We start from the raw sequence: 13,811 nt of genomic DNA, 5'->3' as shown, positions 1-13,811 counted from the left end.
AACTTACGAATATACAACTGCTGTTTCTTATGGAAACGTAGGTGAGTTTGGAGAAGGTTTCTTCAACAACAGTAGATATTGCTTGCGACAGGTTTCATATTATTTCTATTGACAACTCATTCTTATACGTGGAACAAGACATTGAAATAAAACCTTCTGCCAAGTTGTCTGACAAGAAAGGTTGCAATGGAATTTTCTATGTCGGATACCAATATGCTCCAGAAGTTTTTCATGGGATATAAGATATATTCTAACTCTGACTTAGTTCAAACAGTAACATGGGCAAACTATGAATGGTTCGCTTTGAGAAACTCAGTACAACCACAAGCTAGAGAACAAACAGACCAGTATGCAATATTGAGAAAATAAGAAGACTTGACCCTAACGTTCAGGAGTTTATGTTAACCTTTCTGGTTCAGATGGAAATGCTGTCACTAAAGTAAAACTGAAACTTAGAGTTCCTTTGTCATCTTTCCTCATCTTCAGGTTTTTAAGATACTTGCCAAACTGGGCAGGAAAAATTTCTATCGAACTTACTCCAAGCAAAAATAACTTAGTCATTGCACCAACACAAGACCCATTCACTCTTACAGAAGTAGTGGACAAATAAAACGTCATTCGCCGACTTTTGCAAAGACAAAGTTGACTTAGACTTTGGTTTCTCAAACCTCAACACTGAAGTAAACTATTATTTCAATGCTGCTGGAACTGCTTGGGACCCAGTTAAGTTCACATGCGAAAAATTTGAATGCAAGAGAATAGAAAGCAGACTTGCAGTCTATATGTTGGACCCAGTTTTGTTTTAGCTGCCAAATATATTGCAGTTCCACTTATGTTCCCTATACACCAAATATCTGTCAAAGACTTTGCAGGTGAAGTTGGAAACCAAAATCCAGGAGCCGCAGGTGCAAGAACAGATATTGCTTTAACAACTGCAATGAAACATGCAGATACTATGTTTGTACTGTTCAGACGAACTATAAATGACTATTCTTGCTTCTACAACCCTGGTATTAAATACCATATAAACATAGATGGAAATATTATCCAAGAGAAGAATATTCTACAGTTGAGGATATGAGGTCATACAACTTGACATTAGATGCTATGAACTTTAACAACAACTTCACAACAAACCATTAACCCTGAAATGCAAAGTTCTATTATGCCATATGTGAAAGTATGGACTCATACAGGAGCTCAAAACACTCAATATAACAAATGGAGACCGTTCAAACTTTTGGCTTGGCATTCCATTTGCTGACTCAGAAGATTTTATGGGTGGTATTTCAACTGTTGGTACAGTTCAAATACAATATACTGGTGACAGAGACGGTCCAGATGAACTGAGAGCAAAGAAGTTTACAAAACCAATAGCACTTTTCACGGAAGATGCTCTTTTGAAGATTCGTTCGATGAAACCTGCTGGGGCTCCTCAGATTGGCATAACGACAGCTTCCATCGAGCAGATTTTGGCAGCAGGTCAGTAAGTTGTTCTTGAACTGACTTCTCTCCGTCAAATATTGACAGTACGCCAGTTTTGATATAATATTGTATTAAAAACTTACCTTTAGAAATATCGTCAGTTTTGTTGTTATATTTTTGTCAACGTCAAGAACTTTCACCATCTCGGTTATACCAACTTTCTTTGCTTTATGAAAATATTTTGGTTCAGCAAAGACTGCTATTCTATAACATTTTCCATTGTTTGTGTAAAGAACTATTCTATCAATGAACTTGTATTGTTTTGTGTGTGTAAACTTTGTTCTGCTTCAATTCGAAGAGATACTCAAATACGTCCATCTTTTTATTCTAAGTAAAATGTCATTTCCGAAAAATAGAAGCGTAAGTGTTTCAAAAGGTTTAATGGCGATGGCAGATGTGAAGTTAAATTCACCAACTCAAACAAACAGTCAAAGTGTTGTTGTCAATGTCAAAGAAAGAGATGTTGAAGTGGGGAAACCATACGAAGACGAAGATGGTATAACAATAGTTCCTGTTAAAAGAACAACCAACATATCCTGAAGTTAGCAGAGACTTAAGTTCTGTTGCAGATATTCGAAACGACTACCAACAACTAAAAGACAAACTTAAAACTCAGGAGAAGATTTGTCAAGCTTTAGGTATAATTTAAACTTGGTCGAACACAACCCTGTAAAAGTGAACTCATATGTCATCGCACCTCATGAAATTTTAAAGAACTATTGAAACTTTTGACAGAGGCAGACGATATAAACATCAAAGAAATAGAACCCGACGTTAGTTGCTGTGGTGTTTCATATAATGTCATTGACAAGATATACGTTATGAAAGGAGGTGAAACGTTGAACTTAAAATATAGTTTCCCAGACGTCATAAAAATATTTGACGACCACAACATTTCATTAAAATTTACTTGCTAAGTAAATGGCAGAAGACATAGTGGTTTATACTATTACGACTAAAAACCCTGAGTCATATAATTCTATAACAACAAACTTACAAAGTCCTCAAGGACGATATTGTAAACTGACCTTAAACACGATGACGACTAAAGCCTGTTTTGCTCTTTTGACACCAAAGACTTTGTTGTTGTGAATGGTAAAAAATACTTCTTTGAAGATACTTACTCAGATATACCACCAACAGGTTTTGTTGACTTATTTAATACTTTAAGGACGGATGTAACATGTGCTGCAACTAGAGCAGGTTTCATTATGTTTGGATGTCCGACTGAGTTTAGTATAAACGATATGAGCTATAATACAAAACTTATATCTGGTTTTTACTACCAACAGTTTCCTATAACAGGAAAAGGTGTCATACAAGGTTTGTCTGTTCCATTGACTTTAAGTACACCTATTTTATATATTGTTTCAAACTTAGGTTCAAAGTGCTATTCGAATGTCGACAGAAACTACTATGACCAAAAGATACTCATGCGTATAAACAAACACTTTCTCTGCTGGTTTGCCTATTGTTCATTCGAATGCAGAGTTTTCAGCTTTAGTAAACTCAAACCTTTGGCAAACATAAACTTAACCTTAGTTGACGCAAACTTTGTTCCTGTAAAACTTTTATGTCCTATGTATTTGTCAATGACGGCAGAAAGTTTCGAATTGGAAGATGCAACTGGTGAAAGTATTGTACTACAAGAACAACTTCAACAACAAATAGCTCAAGAACAACAAATGCAACAAATGGAACAACAAAGTCAAGAATAAAAAAAAATATTTTTTTTATTTTTATAAAAATGTACAGAATAGACGTTTCAGATTTTTATGACTTCCAAGCATTCAGAAATATGTGTCCATTTAGAGACTATAACAAAGCAGTCGAGAATTTGAAACGTTTAGTCATTTATGTCGACTCTGCCCCAGAATGTTATGTTATGAAAGAATGGGATGTTGTCTTTAACAAACCAAGAGCAACAATAGTGTCTGAACAAGAATGTAGACAGAAACTTAAGAAAATAAAAGTCGTACAAGTTGGCATGAAGATGTTAGATGCTTGGGATATCTTATTGTCAAAGTTAGAAGATTTTTCAGTTCGTGGTATAAAGTTCTATACACCATCTCCAAACTTCTATTCTATCTTCACTGGATATAAATACGAACAAGTAGAATGGAAAGAAAATGTTATAGAAGCTTGGTTAGACCATGTCAAAGAAATTATATGCAATGGAAACGAAAGAGTCTATGAGTATATCTTATGTTGGTTTGCAAACATCTTACAATATCCAAGTGCTAAAAATGAAACTGCTCTCATTATAATTGGAAAACAAGGAACTGGTAAGAACACTTTCTTTACAGATATCTTATGCAAACTGTTAGAGGGCTATTCGAACCCTAATATGACAAACTTAGAAAACATCTGCGGTAAATTTAACTCTTCAATAGAGAATATGAAACTTATAGTATGTAACGAACTTCAAAGTATAGATACAACAAAGGTTTTAAACTCAGATGCTTTGAAGAGTCTTATAACAGACAAAGTTGGAGTTGTTGAAAGAAAATATAAAGACCAAAGAGTTTGTGAAAATGTTGCAAATTTCATCATGGTTTCAAACAATGTTGTTCCGATGAAGTTAGAAAGTTCTGACAGAAGATATGTAGTTGTCAGAACGTCAGATTCTCATATGCAAGATACAGAATATTTTGACGACTTAGCAGAAACTTTGACACCTAACTTTTACAACCACTTGTTCTCATATTTCATGACATTAGATATTTCAAAGTTCAATCCAAGACAAATTCCACATACCGAAGAGAGACAAACATTGTTAGAAGCAAACAAGAGTGTATATGAACTGTTTATAGATGAGACTAACTTTGAGTGTTTAGATGAAAGGTCATTGTACGATGAATATAAACAATATTGTCAAGAATATGGTTATATGGCAGCGTCTAAACGAACATTCTTGGCAAATGTCAAAAATCTTTTAGATGTTCAGAACGGCGTATATACAAAGAAAAATTTTTATGAGTAAATTTTAAAAAAAATATTTTTTTATCCGATAGAAAAGATGACGAAATATATTTCAGTAAATAAGTACATGACAGAAGTCAAAGAAGAACTAGACCCATTCATATATTTGAATGTTTACTTCTACCATTTTGAAAAGTCTACATTTGACAAAGTTTGGAACATCGAACCAGTTAAGTTTGCTATTGTGACTAAAAATGGTGCGAAATTTGAAGACTTAGACATAGAAGGTTTGTTAGCAGTCAAAGAAAATTTTGACAGAAGGTTCTCAAACCTTAAAGAAGGCAAAGCATACAAACTTGTTATACCTTATGAACCAAAGAAAGCAGACGACTATGAATATTATGAGTCTAAGATAGTTGAAGTTCAAGGTAAATTGGGTAAAAAGATTTTAGAGTCTAAGCCAGTGTTTGCTCCTAAAGAGGAAGAGAACATTGACATTGACCCAGAAATGTTCTAAAAATAAAATTTTATTTTTACATGTCAAATTTCTTTTTCTCTGGAACTGGCTCTGGTTCTTTCTTCTCTTCTTCTACTTTCTTTTCTTCTACTTTCTTTTCTTTCTTTTCTCTCTTCTTCTTCTTTTCTGGTGGAGTTATGTCAAATTTGGCGCAACCATATTTATGTAAAAGTTCTTTGTCCTTTAATAGCTCTTCTATTCTGTTTTCTATTTCATCTTCAAGAACAGCGCATGTGCCTTCTTTGCATTCTAAGAACTTTTGTTGGACTTCATCTTTCCAATCGGCGTCATCTCTGTCAACAAGTCTGTCATTGACAAACTTAAAGACTTCTCTGCCTAATGTTTTATGGTTCTTGTCATATTCCCAGAAACAGAACTTTAGAACAAATTCACCTTTCTTGTTTACACTATGTAAGATTTTATGGTCGACAGATGTTTTAGAGTCGAAAAGTTTGTCTCGAATATAGATAGCGAAATCGCTAGACATTTTCTAAAAGATAAAAATTTTAATTTTTCTAAAAATATGTTAGAAAAAAAGTTTGCTGACATTGACAAGAAATTTGAGAATGTTTTAAACAAGAACAAGAGGAAGTTAGAAAATGCTCAGAAAAACCCATACATGACAAGTTCCTATTTGCTCAGAATGGTATAACAGGTCTAATCGCACCACCTGGGTCGGGTAAGACTTTCACTTATCTTAAAATGGCTGCACAACAACAAGAACTAGATGAGAAGAACCCATTCTATGAGTTAGTAGTCATTTGTAGTACTTCGGGTCAATTTGACCAAACCGTCAATTCGTTCAAAGATATTATAAAGAAGTCTAAGTTAGTATGTATAAAAGACTCTGAGTTGTTAGATTGGATAAAGAAGTACCAAAGAAGAGTTTTGAAGTACAATGCTATAAATGAGTATATAAATTCGAAGTTTAAAGACCCAAATGAGGAAATGCAGAGAATATTAGAGAAGAAACACTTCAGAAACAAACAGAAAGAGATAGAATACATTTCGAAGAAATTGCAATCGTACGATTGGAAGACTTACCCTCATAGATGTCTTCTTATTTTAGATGACTTTGCTTCTCATCCTTTGTTAAAGAATAGAGAACAAGACATGTGTCGAATTCTTAAGAAGCTCAGACACTTTAACATCTCTGTTGTCATTTGTGTACAGACAGCCAAGAGTTTAAGTAAGGATGTAAAGAGAATACTTACTGATATTATACTTTTCCCCGGATTGTCCGAAGACGATTTCATGGAACTTATGAAAGAGTCCATGGCAGGTAAGTTTGACAGACATGAACTATGGGAGAAGTACAAAGTCATACAAGACCCTCATACTTCTTTCAGAATTCATATCTACGCAAACAAAGTTCAAATTGTAAAAAGTCAAGCTTGAAAAATCTAAGTGTTTAGTCTTAGTCTGTTGTGGTGCTGGGGCTGTCGGTTCTTCTGGCTTTGGAATGGACTCGGTTGGTGGTACGTCGGACATTGTCTTGAAACAATAAAAGACTTGTCTTGAAAAAGTAAAAGACTTGTCTTGAAAAAGTAAAAGACTTGTCTTGAAACAATAAAAGACTTGTCTTGAATAAGTACAATATTGTCTTGAAAAAGTACAATATTGTCTTGAAAAAGTACAATATTGTCTTGAAAAAGTACAACATTGTCTTGAAAAAGTACAACATTGTTCTGAAAAAGTACAACATTGTTCTGAAAAAGTTCAAGACTTGTTCTGAAAAAGTACAGCTGTACTCAAATTTGAGAGACATTGTACTGAATTTATACAACATTGTTCTGAAAAAGTACAATATTGTACTGAATTTATACAACATTGTCTTGAAAAAGTACAATATTGTACTGAATTTATACAACATTGTCTTGAAAAAGTACAATATTGTACTGACTCAGTATGGAGCTTGACCCCTTAGACGAAGCAATTTATCTAATTGAAATTAACGAGCTTGTTAAAGACTTCCTCAGGCAGAATGTAAAAGGCAAGCTTGAAAAATAAAGATTGAAATTTACCCTACTTGTTTGAAGTTGTCAAAATACTCTGTTATTTTTTCCTTTAACAATGGCAAATCTTCTTTGAAGGTAAGAATTGTACAACCTTTCATATCATAGTGTGTTTGAGGTAAAGTATCTTGAACTATTTGTTTCACATCTTCATTCGGTGTCATTGAAATCGGTAAGTTTTCGCGATAGAACCAATTTCTGTCAGATTTGTAAATCTTAGCAAGGTCGTAAAAGCTTTTGTTGTTTCTTCTGACTAAATGCAACATAACCATATCTCTGTCTTCTTCATTTTCCATCTCTTCAGTGTAAATCATATACTTATAGTTCTTTTCCTTTCCTTTTGGTACCGAACGTGGTATTCTTTTCTGTATGTTTTTGTCTTTTGCTTCAAGCTTGTTCTCTAGCTCTTCACGTTCTTGTCTATGAATTTCGTCAAGAAGTCTGTAAACATGCCAAGCATAACGAGGTGAAGCCCACATTGCAACAGCATTTACAAGAAGTCTATGTACATAATATCCTCTCAAACCGTTTGGCAATTTTTCACGATTTTCATGAGTTTTAGGCGAGTAAGATTTTTTACTTACTCGCTGTTCTTCACTGTTTTCAGAAAAAAGTATGTCTCGCTGTGCTTCGCTCAAAAGTTCTTGTGTGCTTTGGTTCCTAAACCAGTCTTGTGGTTTCTTAGTATCTGGAGCAAAACATGCTGTCAAAATACTTTGCATTTGGTACATATCGTCTTTGACCGAACGAATGAGACGGAGTTGTTTGTTATATTGTATCCACTCATATTCTTCATTTATAGCTTCATGGACTATAACTGTTGTTGTGTTCTCTGTTGTTGACATATCTGTCTTTATATTCCGGATAAAAAAATAAAAAAAATAAAATTAGCGTTATTTTCTATCTTGTATAAAAGACCAAAAATATACGCTTTACATGTATTTTTCAGCAACTTCGTCAAATAATTTTATAGCACTATCTATCTCATCTACTTCAAACGTTTCTTTACCTTTCGTGGGAGCACCATACATCTTCTCAAACTTTTCAAGTAGTTCTGTTTCAGCAGCTCTCATATCGTTAACAAACACAACCTTAACTCTATTGACTGTACTGTCATATCTTTGAGTTATATTATATGTTCTTCCTATCTTATATCTCTTTGTATTGAAGTCCTTCGGTTTCTGAACGATGTAAAGTAAGCCCTCACTGCAACGTTCCGTATCGAATGAACCATATGTTATGAAATTATATCCAACAACTGGGTCAATCCATAACAAAACTATCGGTATAAGACTTTTGTCAATGAGATATGCTGTAGTTCCATAGAATCTTACCGATATCATAAGCTCAGGATTTCTTGTCAAAATTTTCTGAGTTGAAGCAATTCCAACCCAATGCCATGTTTTCTTTCCAGATGGAGATATAATGTCTGACAAAGAATATTTGTTGTATTTCTTTGAGTATCTTACGTTTAAATCACCAATTCGAACCACTTTGGTGTCATTGTCTATCTTTTTAACTGTTTCAAACTCAATGTTTAACATATCCTGTTCTTACATACAAAATAAAAAAAAATATTTTAAAAAAACTAACTTTTATTTTCTATCTTAAGGAAATTCATGAAATTTGGTCATTTTTTTCAGCAAAAATATATTTTAGGGTAGAAGGGTATATCTACCCCGTTTTCTACCCTCTTTTCTACCCCAGTTATTTTATAAACGTTTCACATGGTAAACGTTATTTTTTAAATTTTGTGAAAACTCAACGGTTTGACACAAGCCCTAAAATATATTTTACTCAGAATTTTACTCAGAATTCAATAAAAATATATTTTAGGGTAGAAGGTATATCTACCCCGTTTTCTACCCTCTTTTCTACCCCAGTTATTTTACAAGCGTTTTTACATGGTATATGTTGTGATGGTTCATGACTTTAAACAGTTTTGTAGCTTCTATTTCTTCACGAAGGATATCAAAAATTTTAACTATGCCGAAGGTTTCTTTATATTTCTTCTTGACATCTGAAAGAAGGAAATCGTTAGCAGTTGGATAGTTTTTGTTCAGAAATGTCAACATGTCCATTTTATCTTCTGCTGGTTTCTCTACTTCTTTCTTTAAGTCAGTATGGTCTTTTCTCATTCTTTCTATCTCTTTGACGGAGTAGTTATATTTCCTTGTTGCTGCTTTACATTTTGAACATTGTGAGTTCATTTTTGCGTTATATTCTGAAATTTGTCCTGCTAGTATGACTAAGGCGTAGATGGTCTTCTTTAACTCAAAGGCTGCTGGTTTTATCTGTTGGTTCCATACCTTACCTCTTCTATCTTTATCTCTTATCTGCAAGACACACTCAGCAACTAACGAAACAAAGTTGTCGTAGGTCTTAAATTCTTCAGATTTATATATGTCCATAACTTTATGGTTGCAATGAAATCCAAGGAATTCATAGTTTACCTTTCGTATGAACTTCTTTATTTCTACTGAGTCAGTCAGTCCGACTTCAATTTCATCGAATTCTGGAATAGTGAGTGTTTTTGTTGTTGTTTTCAGGTAGTTTAGGCAAATGGTCTATAATATCTTGCATTTCATAAAGATACTGTTCATTTGTTTCATCTTTTGCACTACAGTCTAAATCTCCTTGGAGAAGTTCCTGCTTTATCTTCTGGATTTCTGTTTCGAAAGTATATGAAGAAGGAATGAAGCTTTTCATCTCTACTAACATTGAAGTTGGGTTCATGACTAACGAGTTTGGTGAAGTTGTTGCTAACATGTTCTTACAATAAAAATAAAAAATATTTTTTTATTGAATTCAGCAACAAAATTCAAGAGTTTTGTGTGTTTTCTACGATGGTAGAAAAAGAGGGTAGAAAAGAGGGTAGAAAACGGGGTAGATATACCCTTCTACCCTAAAATATATTTTTGCCGAATTCATGAGTTTTGGTTGAAAGAATACGGTGGAGCCAAAAGTGGCTCGACCTCAAAACAAGCATTTTCTGTATAAATTTCATGAAAATTCATGAGGTAGAAAAGAGGGTAGAAAACGGGGTAGATATACCCTTCTACCCTAAAATATATTTTTATTGAATTCAGCAACAAAATGGTTCATTTACTCACAATATTTTTGTACAAAACAACCCCAAACTTTTAACTTCTTTTCTGCAGCTTCTAATGCTATCTTAGCGAGTTCATATTCTCTAAATTCTCTCTTTAAATCTTCTTGTTCCCATTGGTCTAGTTCGTATGGAGAATCTCTATAACCAGAACATATCTCACGTTCATGTTCTATTTGTTTTTCGCACATTTTTCTAACTTCTTGTTCGAACAAAGGTTTTGCATTCTCTACTGTATCTTCAAGTTCTTCTTCATCTAACTTCTCATGAACTTTCTTGTCTATGGAGTCCATAATATCTTTGACATAAAATACATACTTTACAGAGCACCATTCAGCAACAAAATGAACGAGGTCAGGATGTATGTAAATACCTTTGAATTCATTCATAACGCCCTTAGTAAGCTCATAAAATGCTTGTTTTGAGGTCGAGCCACTTTTGGCTCGACCGTATTCTTTCAACCAAAACTCAAGAATTTCCTCCATTTTAGCACTATTGAGAAATCTGTTTAAATGGTTTAACTTTCCTGCTTCTCTTGCCATCTTTGTTACATTTATATAACCATCCTTGTCTCTACGTAAGACTTCAATACCGTTGTAAGTGCCTTTTGTGAATGTTTCGCCATTAGATTTGTTCGTGAACGTTTTTGCTTCGACTGTCATTTCAGTTCTTACAATAAAAATAAAAAATATTTTTTGGTGGGACGTCGGACATTCGTTTGTGGCTTAACCGTCGGACCACAACGATAAAAATCTCGACAAAACATGTACGATGAAATCTATCTCCTGTGTTGTTGTCAAAATGTCATGTTGTCAGTAATTTTAAGAGAAGTTCATTTGACCGAGGCACATAGGCACATAGGCACACCTAAAAAAACATCTACCCTAAAAGTATTTTTCAATACTTTTTCAGCACTTCTCCGTAGTTATATATGAAAGACAATTCGAGATAAAAGTCGTAGTACAATGGAACAATATGTTGCACACCATTTGTTGTGAACCAAACTTGAAAGTCAGAGAAACTGTTACTAGGTGGTTCGTAGAATTTAGAAGCAAAGTCATAAAAGTCCTTACCAATACAAAGAAAACTATTGTTGCTTGAACTGAAACTGCATGACACATAACATTTTGAGGGTCGAACACGTTTCTATAAACTGTCAAATCTGTTGGTGGGCGTATAAACCAGAACGGACCGTCAGGTGGTAATGGTTCGTTCTGGTTTAGTAACCGAAGAAATTGTGCCCAAGAACGTTTGTCTACTTGCCAAAATAAAAACTGTGTATCTCTTGGAGGGTTATTTTCAATCCTTTGAAATGAAACTGTGGAGTTCATCTTGTCATATTCTAGTTTCAGATAGTATGTTCCATTTAGTAAAGAATCGTATTTTTCTTGAAATTCCCAGTAGTATTTGTTCATTTGAGTTTGAAAGTCATTTAGAGTCTTCTCAAGGTTTTCGTCTGAACGAATTGTAAAGATTCTCATTTCGTCAAATTTGTCTAGTAGACCATCAGAACCTCTATACTGACCGTGAAAATATACTGCAAACATAAACGCGTTAGTTCTTTTTGAAAACAAAACTCTTCTAAATCCTATTGCCTTTGCATCTGAAGGACTTTGAAGCCAACGAATTGGAAAGTCAAAGCGGTAGGAGCCGGATGAAATTTCTTCATCTGATATAGTCCTACCCGGCATTTGTGAAGATATAGTCTAACGGTTTTGTATCTGCTACTTTTGTTCTTTGTTTTTCAACCTGAAACATTTAATATATGTAAAAATATACTGTTTTAAAAAAAATGTTTTAAAATGGTATGCCATATAGCTTCTTGAATTTGTTGAGAAATATATGAACGTGTTTTCCATCTGTATCTCTAGTGTTTACATAAGCATAGCCGCCTTAGTAAAACATACTTGTAATTTTCTATAGTTTACGCCGGTATAAAGTAGAAAGAGTCCTGTTCTTCGCTATAGTAGTAAAACTCAAACGTATGCTTACCATAGTCTGTAATTTCAATTGCTTCATCTTCTAGTTCGTCGACAAATTCGAATACAATATCTCTAAATTTGCCTATGTTCTTACTGTTTTCAGAACAAGTGACCCAGCGTAAGTTTTCAAGTCTATTGTCGTTTCTTATATGGTTTATGTGGTCTACAAAAGGTAGATTGTTAGGATTCGGTATAAAATGAGTTGCAATGACAACATGTTTAAAATAGTGTTTTCCACCAATCCTCATCCTAGCATATCCGTCATTTTGCTCCCATTCGCTTAAAACTTTTTGTCTTTTGTTTTGACTTCAAATGACTCACAACAGTGAATTTCATATTTCTCATCTAACAAACAAGTTTCCCAACGGTCCTTCTCAACAAACTCAGCGTACATTTTTTATAAAAATAAAAAATATATTTTTTGAAAAATGTTTTTTTCCTTTACTTAACATAACACCAGCTACATAAGTCTTTGACGCCAACCCATACCAGCTAATGAAGGTTGACTTGGTTTAGTCTGGAGACTAAACTTTGGTTTGGTTTATCTTCAGTTTTTGGCTCACCTTCTTCTATTGGTTTTCGTCACTTTTTGGTTCCTCTGACTTTACCTCACTTGCAGGTATGGTTGTGTTGTCAACATCTTCGTAAATATCATATGCCATCTGTTTTTGTTTTCCTTTCAACTTTTTGTGTTTGTTGTAAAGTTTAGAATATTTTGACTCTAAGTCAATGAGATGTTCTATAATGAACTGTTCGTCAGTGAAGTAAACTTTTCCATCTGTTGTCTCGAAAGCTCCTTCAGACTTCAATATTTTATTTGTGAGAGTCTGTTTCTTTTTTGAGATACTAGCCGTTCCATTTCTATGAAAAGTGACTTTGTAGTTAGGGTTTGTATTTCCAGACCTGGCACTTTCTATTATTGAATTTTTCTCTTCATCTGTAAGTTCTTTGACAGGTTTTGACAATGGTTCTGAACTTTTTTTGTTTGTGGTGTCAAATCTACCGTTTCAACTTCTTCGGTCATTTCATCTCAGTAAAAAATTTTAGTTTGGTTTGTTTTCAACTGGTGTTTAGGTTTTTTAAGTCGGTCTAAAACTTCCTGAGGTATAGGAAGAACTTGACAAACACGTGGTTGTGTAACTGCTGGAAGCCGACAAATCCATCTTGAACCCATTTGTCTCAATGCTGTATTGTTCATTTCATCTCAGTAAAAAATTTACATTCCCCACGTTTGAGGCGGTTGCGGTTGGTTGTTGTTTACCCACTGTTGTGCATGGTTATATCCTCTGTTAAAGAATCTTTCACCTTGGTCCATATAGTGCCCTGCTTGGTTATAGTAGTCATTTGCTTTGTTATAGTAGTTTCCTGCTTCTCTTCCTACATTGTCCATCCATCCTTGAACTTTTCCTCTTGTTTCAGGATTTGGAATAAGATTTGCTGCATCTCGTGCTACCTCCCAACCTTTCTGTACAGTTTGTATAATAGGTTGTGCTTTCTCTTTCAGTATACCTAATGTACTCAAAATCTTCCTTCCAACTCCAAATACACCTCTAGCTATTGTTCCAACTGCGGGCAAAAATCTAGATGCGACTCCTGCTAATGCGCCAAATAAACCCATTTCTTATAGGGTAAAAAATGACGAATCCAAACAAGGACCCCTATGTTTCTAAAGCGACAAAGAAAGCACTCATGGTAAAAATCTTTAGTTCAACACCAAATGCTTGGTTTATGGATATCTTGGAAAACATTCCGAGGTATAGAGAAGACGGACCACCATACTG

At 34.1% G+C, this 13,811-nt stretch overlaps 5 protein-coding genes and 1 pseudogene across 6 annotated transcripts, besides 1 other annotated feature; 2 read left to right on the top strand and 4 right to left on the bottom strand.

The window, feature by feature from the left end:
- Positions 1 to 13,811: part of a mobile genetic element that runs on past both edges of the window.
- Positions 3,233 to 4,065, top strand: TVAGG3_0109030 (uncharacterized protein; the record flags this gene model as incomplete). Its single annotated transcript, XM_051223081.1, has 1 exon — positions 3,233 to 4,065. A coding segment is annotated over one exon (833 nt), but the record flags the coding sequence as incomplete, so codon positions are not given.
- TVAGG3_0109020 (protein of unknown function, DUF4108 family) lies at positions 4,505 to 4,924 on the top strand (the record flags this gene model as incomplete). The annotated part of the gene is made up of 1 exon (XM_051223080.1): positions 4,505 to 4,924. The coding sequence occupies one exon, from the start codon at positions 4,505 to 4,507 to the stop codon at positions 4,922 to 4,924; it is 420 nt and encodes a 139-aa protein (XP_051108066.1).
- Positions 4,941 to 5,411, bottom strand: TVAGG3_0109010 (uncharacterized protein; the record flags this gene model as incomplete). Its single annotated transcript, XM_001322280.2, has 1 exon — positions 4,941 to 5,411. One exon carries the CDS (start codon positions 5,409 to 5,411, stop codon positions 4,941 to 4,943), a length of 471 nt encoding a protein of 156 aa, XP_001322315.2.
- TVAGG3_0109000 (KilA, N-terminal/APSES-type HTH, DNA-binding family) lies at positions 6,945 to 7,670 on the bottom strand (the record flags this gene model as incomplete). The annotated part of the gene is made up of 1 exon (XM_051223079.1): positions 6,945 to 7,670. The coding sequence occupies one exon, from the start codon at positions 7,668 to 7,670 to the stop codon at positions 6,945 to 6,947; it is 726 nt and encodes a 241-aa protein (XP_051108065.1).
- TVAGG3_0108990 (uncharacterized protein) lies at positions 10,045 to 10,710 on the bottom strand (the record flags this gene model as incomplete). The annotated part of the gene is made up of 1 exon (XM_051223078.1): positions 10,045 to 10,710. The coding sequence occupies one exon, from the start codon at positions 10,708 to 10,710 to the stop codon at positions 10,045 to 10,047; it is 666 nt and encodes a 221-aa protein (XP_051108064.1).
- TVAGG3_0108980 lies at positions 10,946 to 11,463 on the bottom strand (annotated as a pseudogene). The gene has a single exon. A coding segment is annotated over exon 1 (518 nt).

Source organism: Trichomonas vaginalis, chromosome IV, assembly GCF_026262505.1.
Source record: "Trichomonas vaginalis G3 chromosome IV, whole genome shotgun sequence".
Lineage (NCBI taxonomy): Eukaryota > Parabasalia > Trichomonadida > Trichomonadidae > Trichomonas > Trichomonas vaginalis.
The sequence above is the reverse complement of the archived record's forward strand: the minus strand, read 5'-3'. Positions and strand labels throughout refer to the sequence as shown.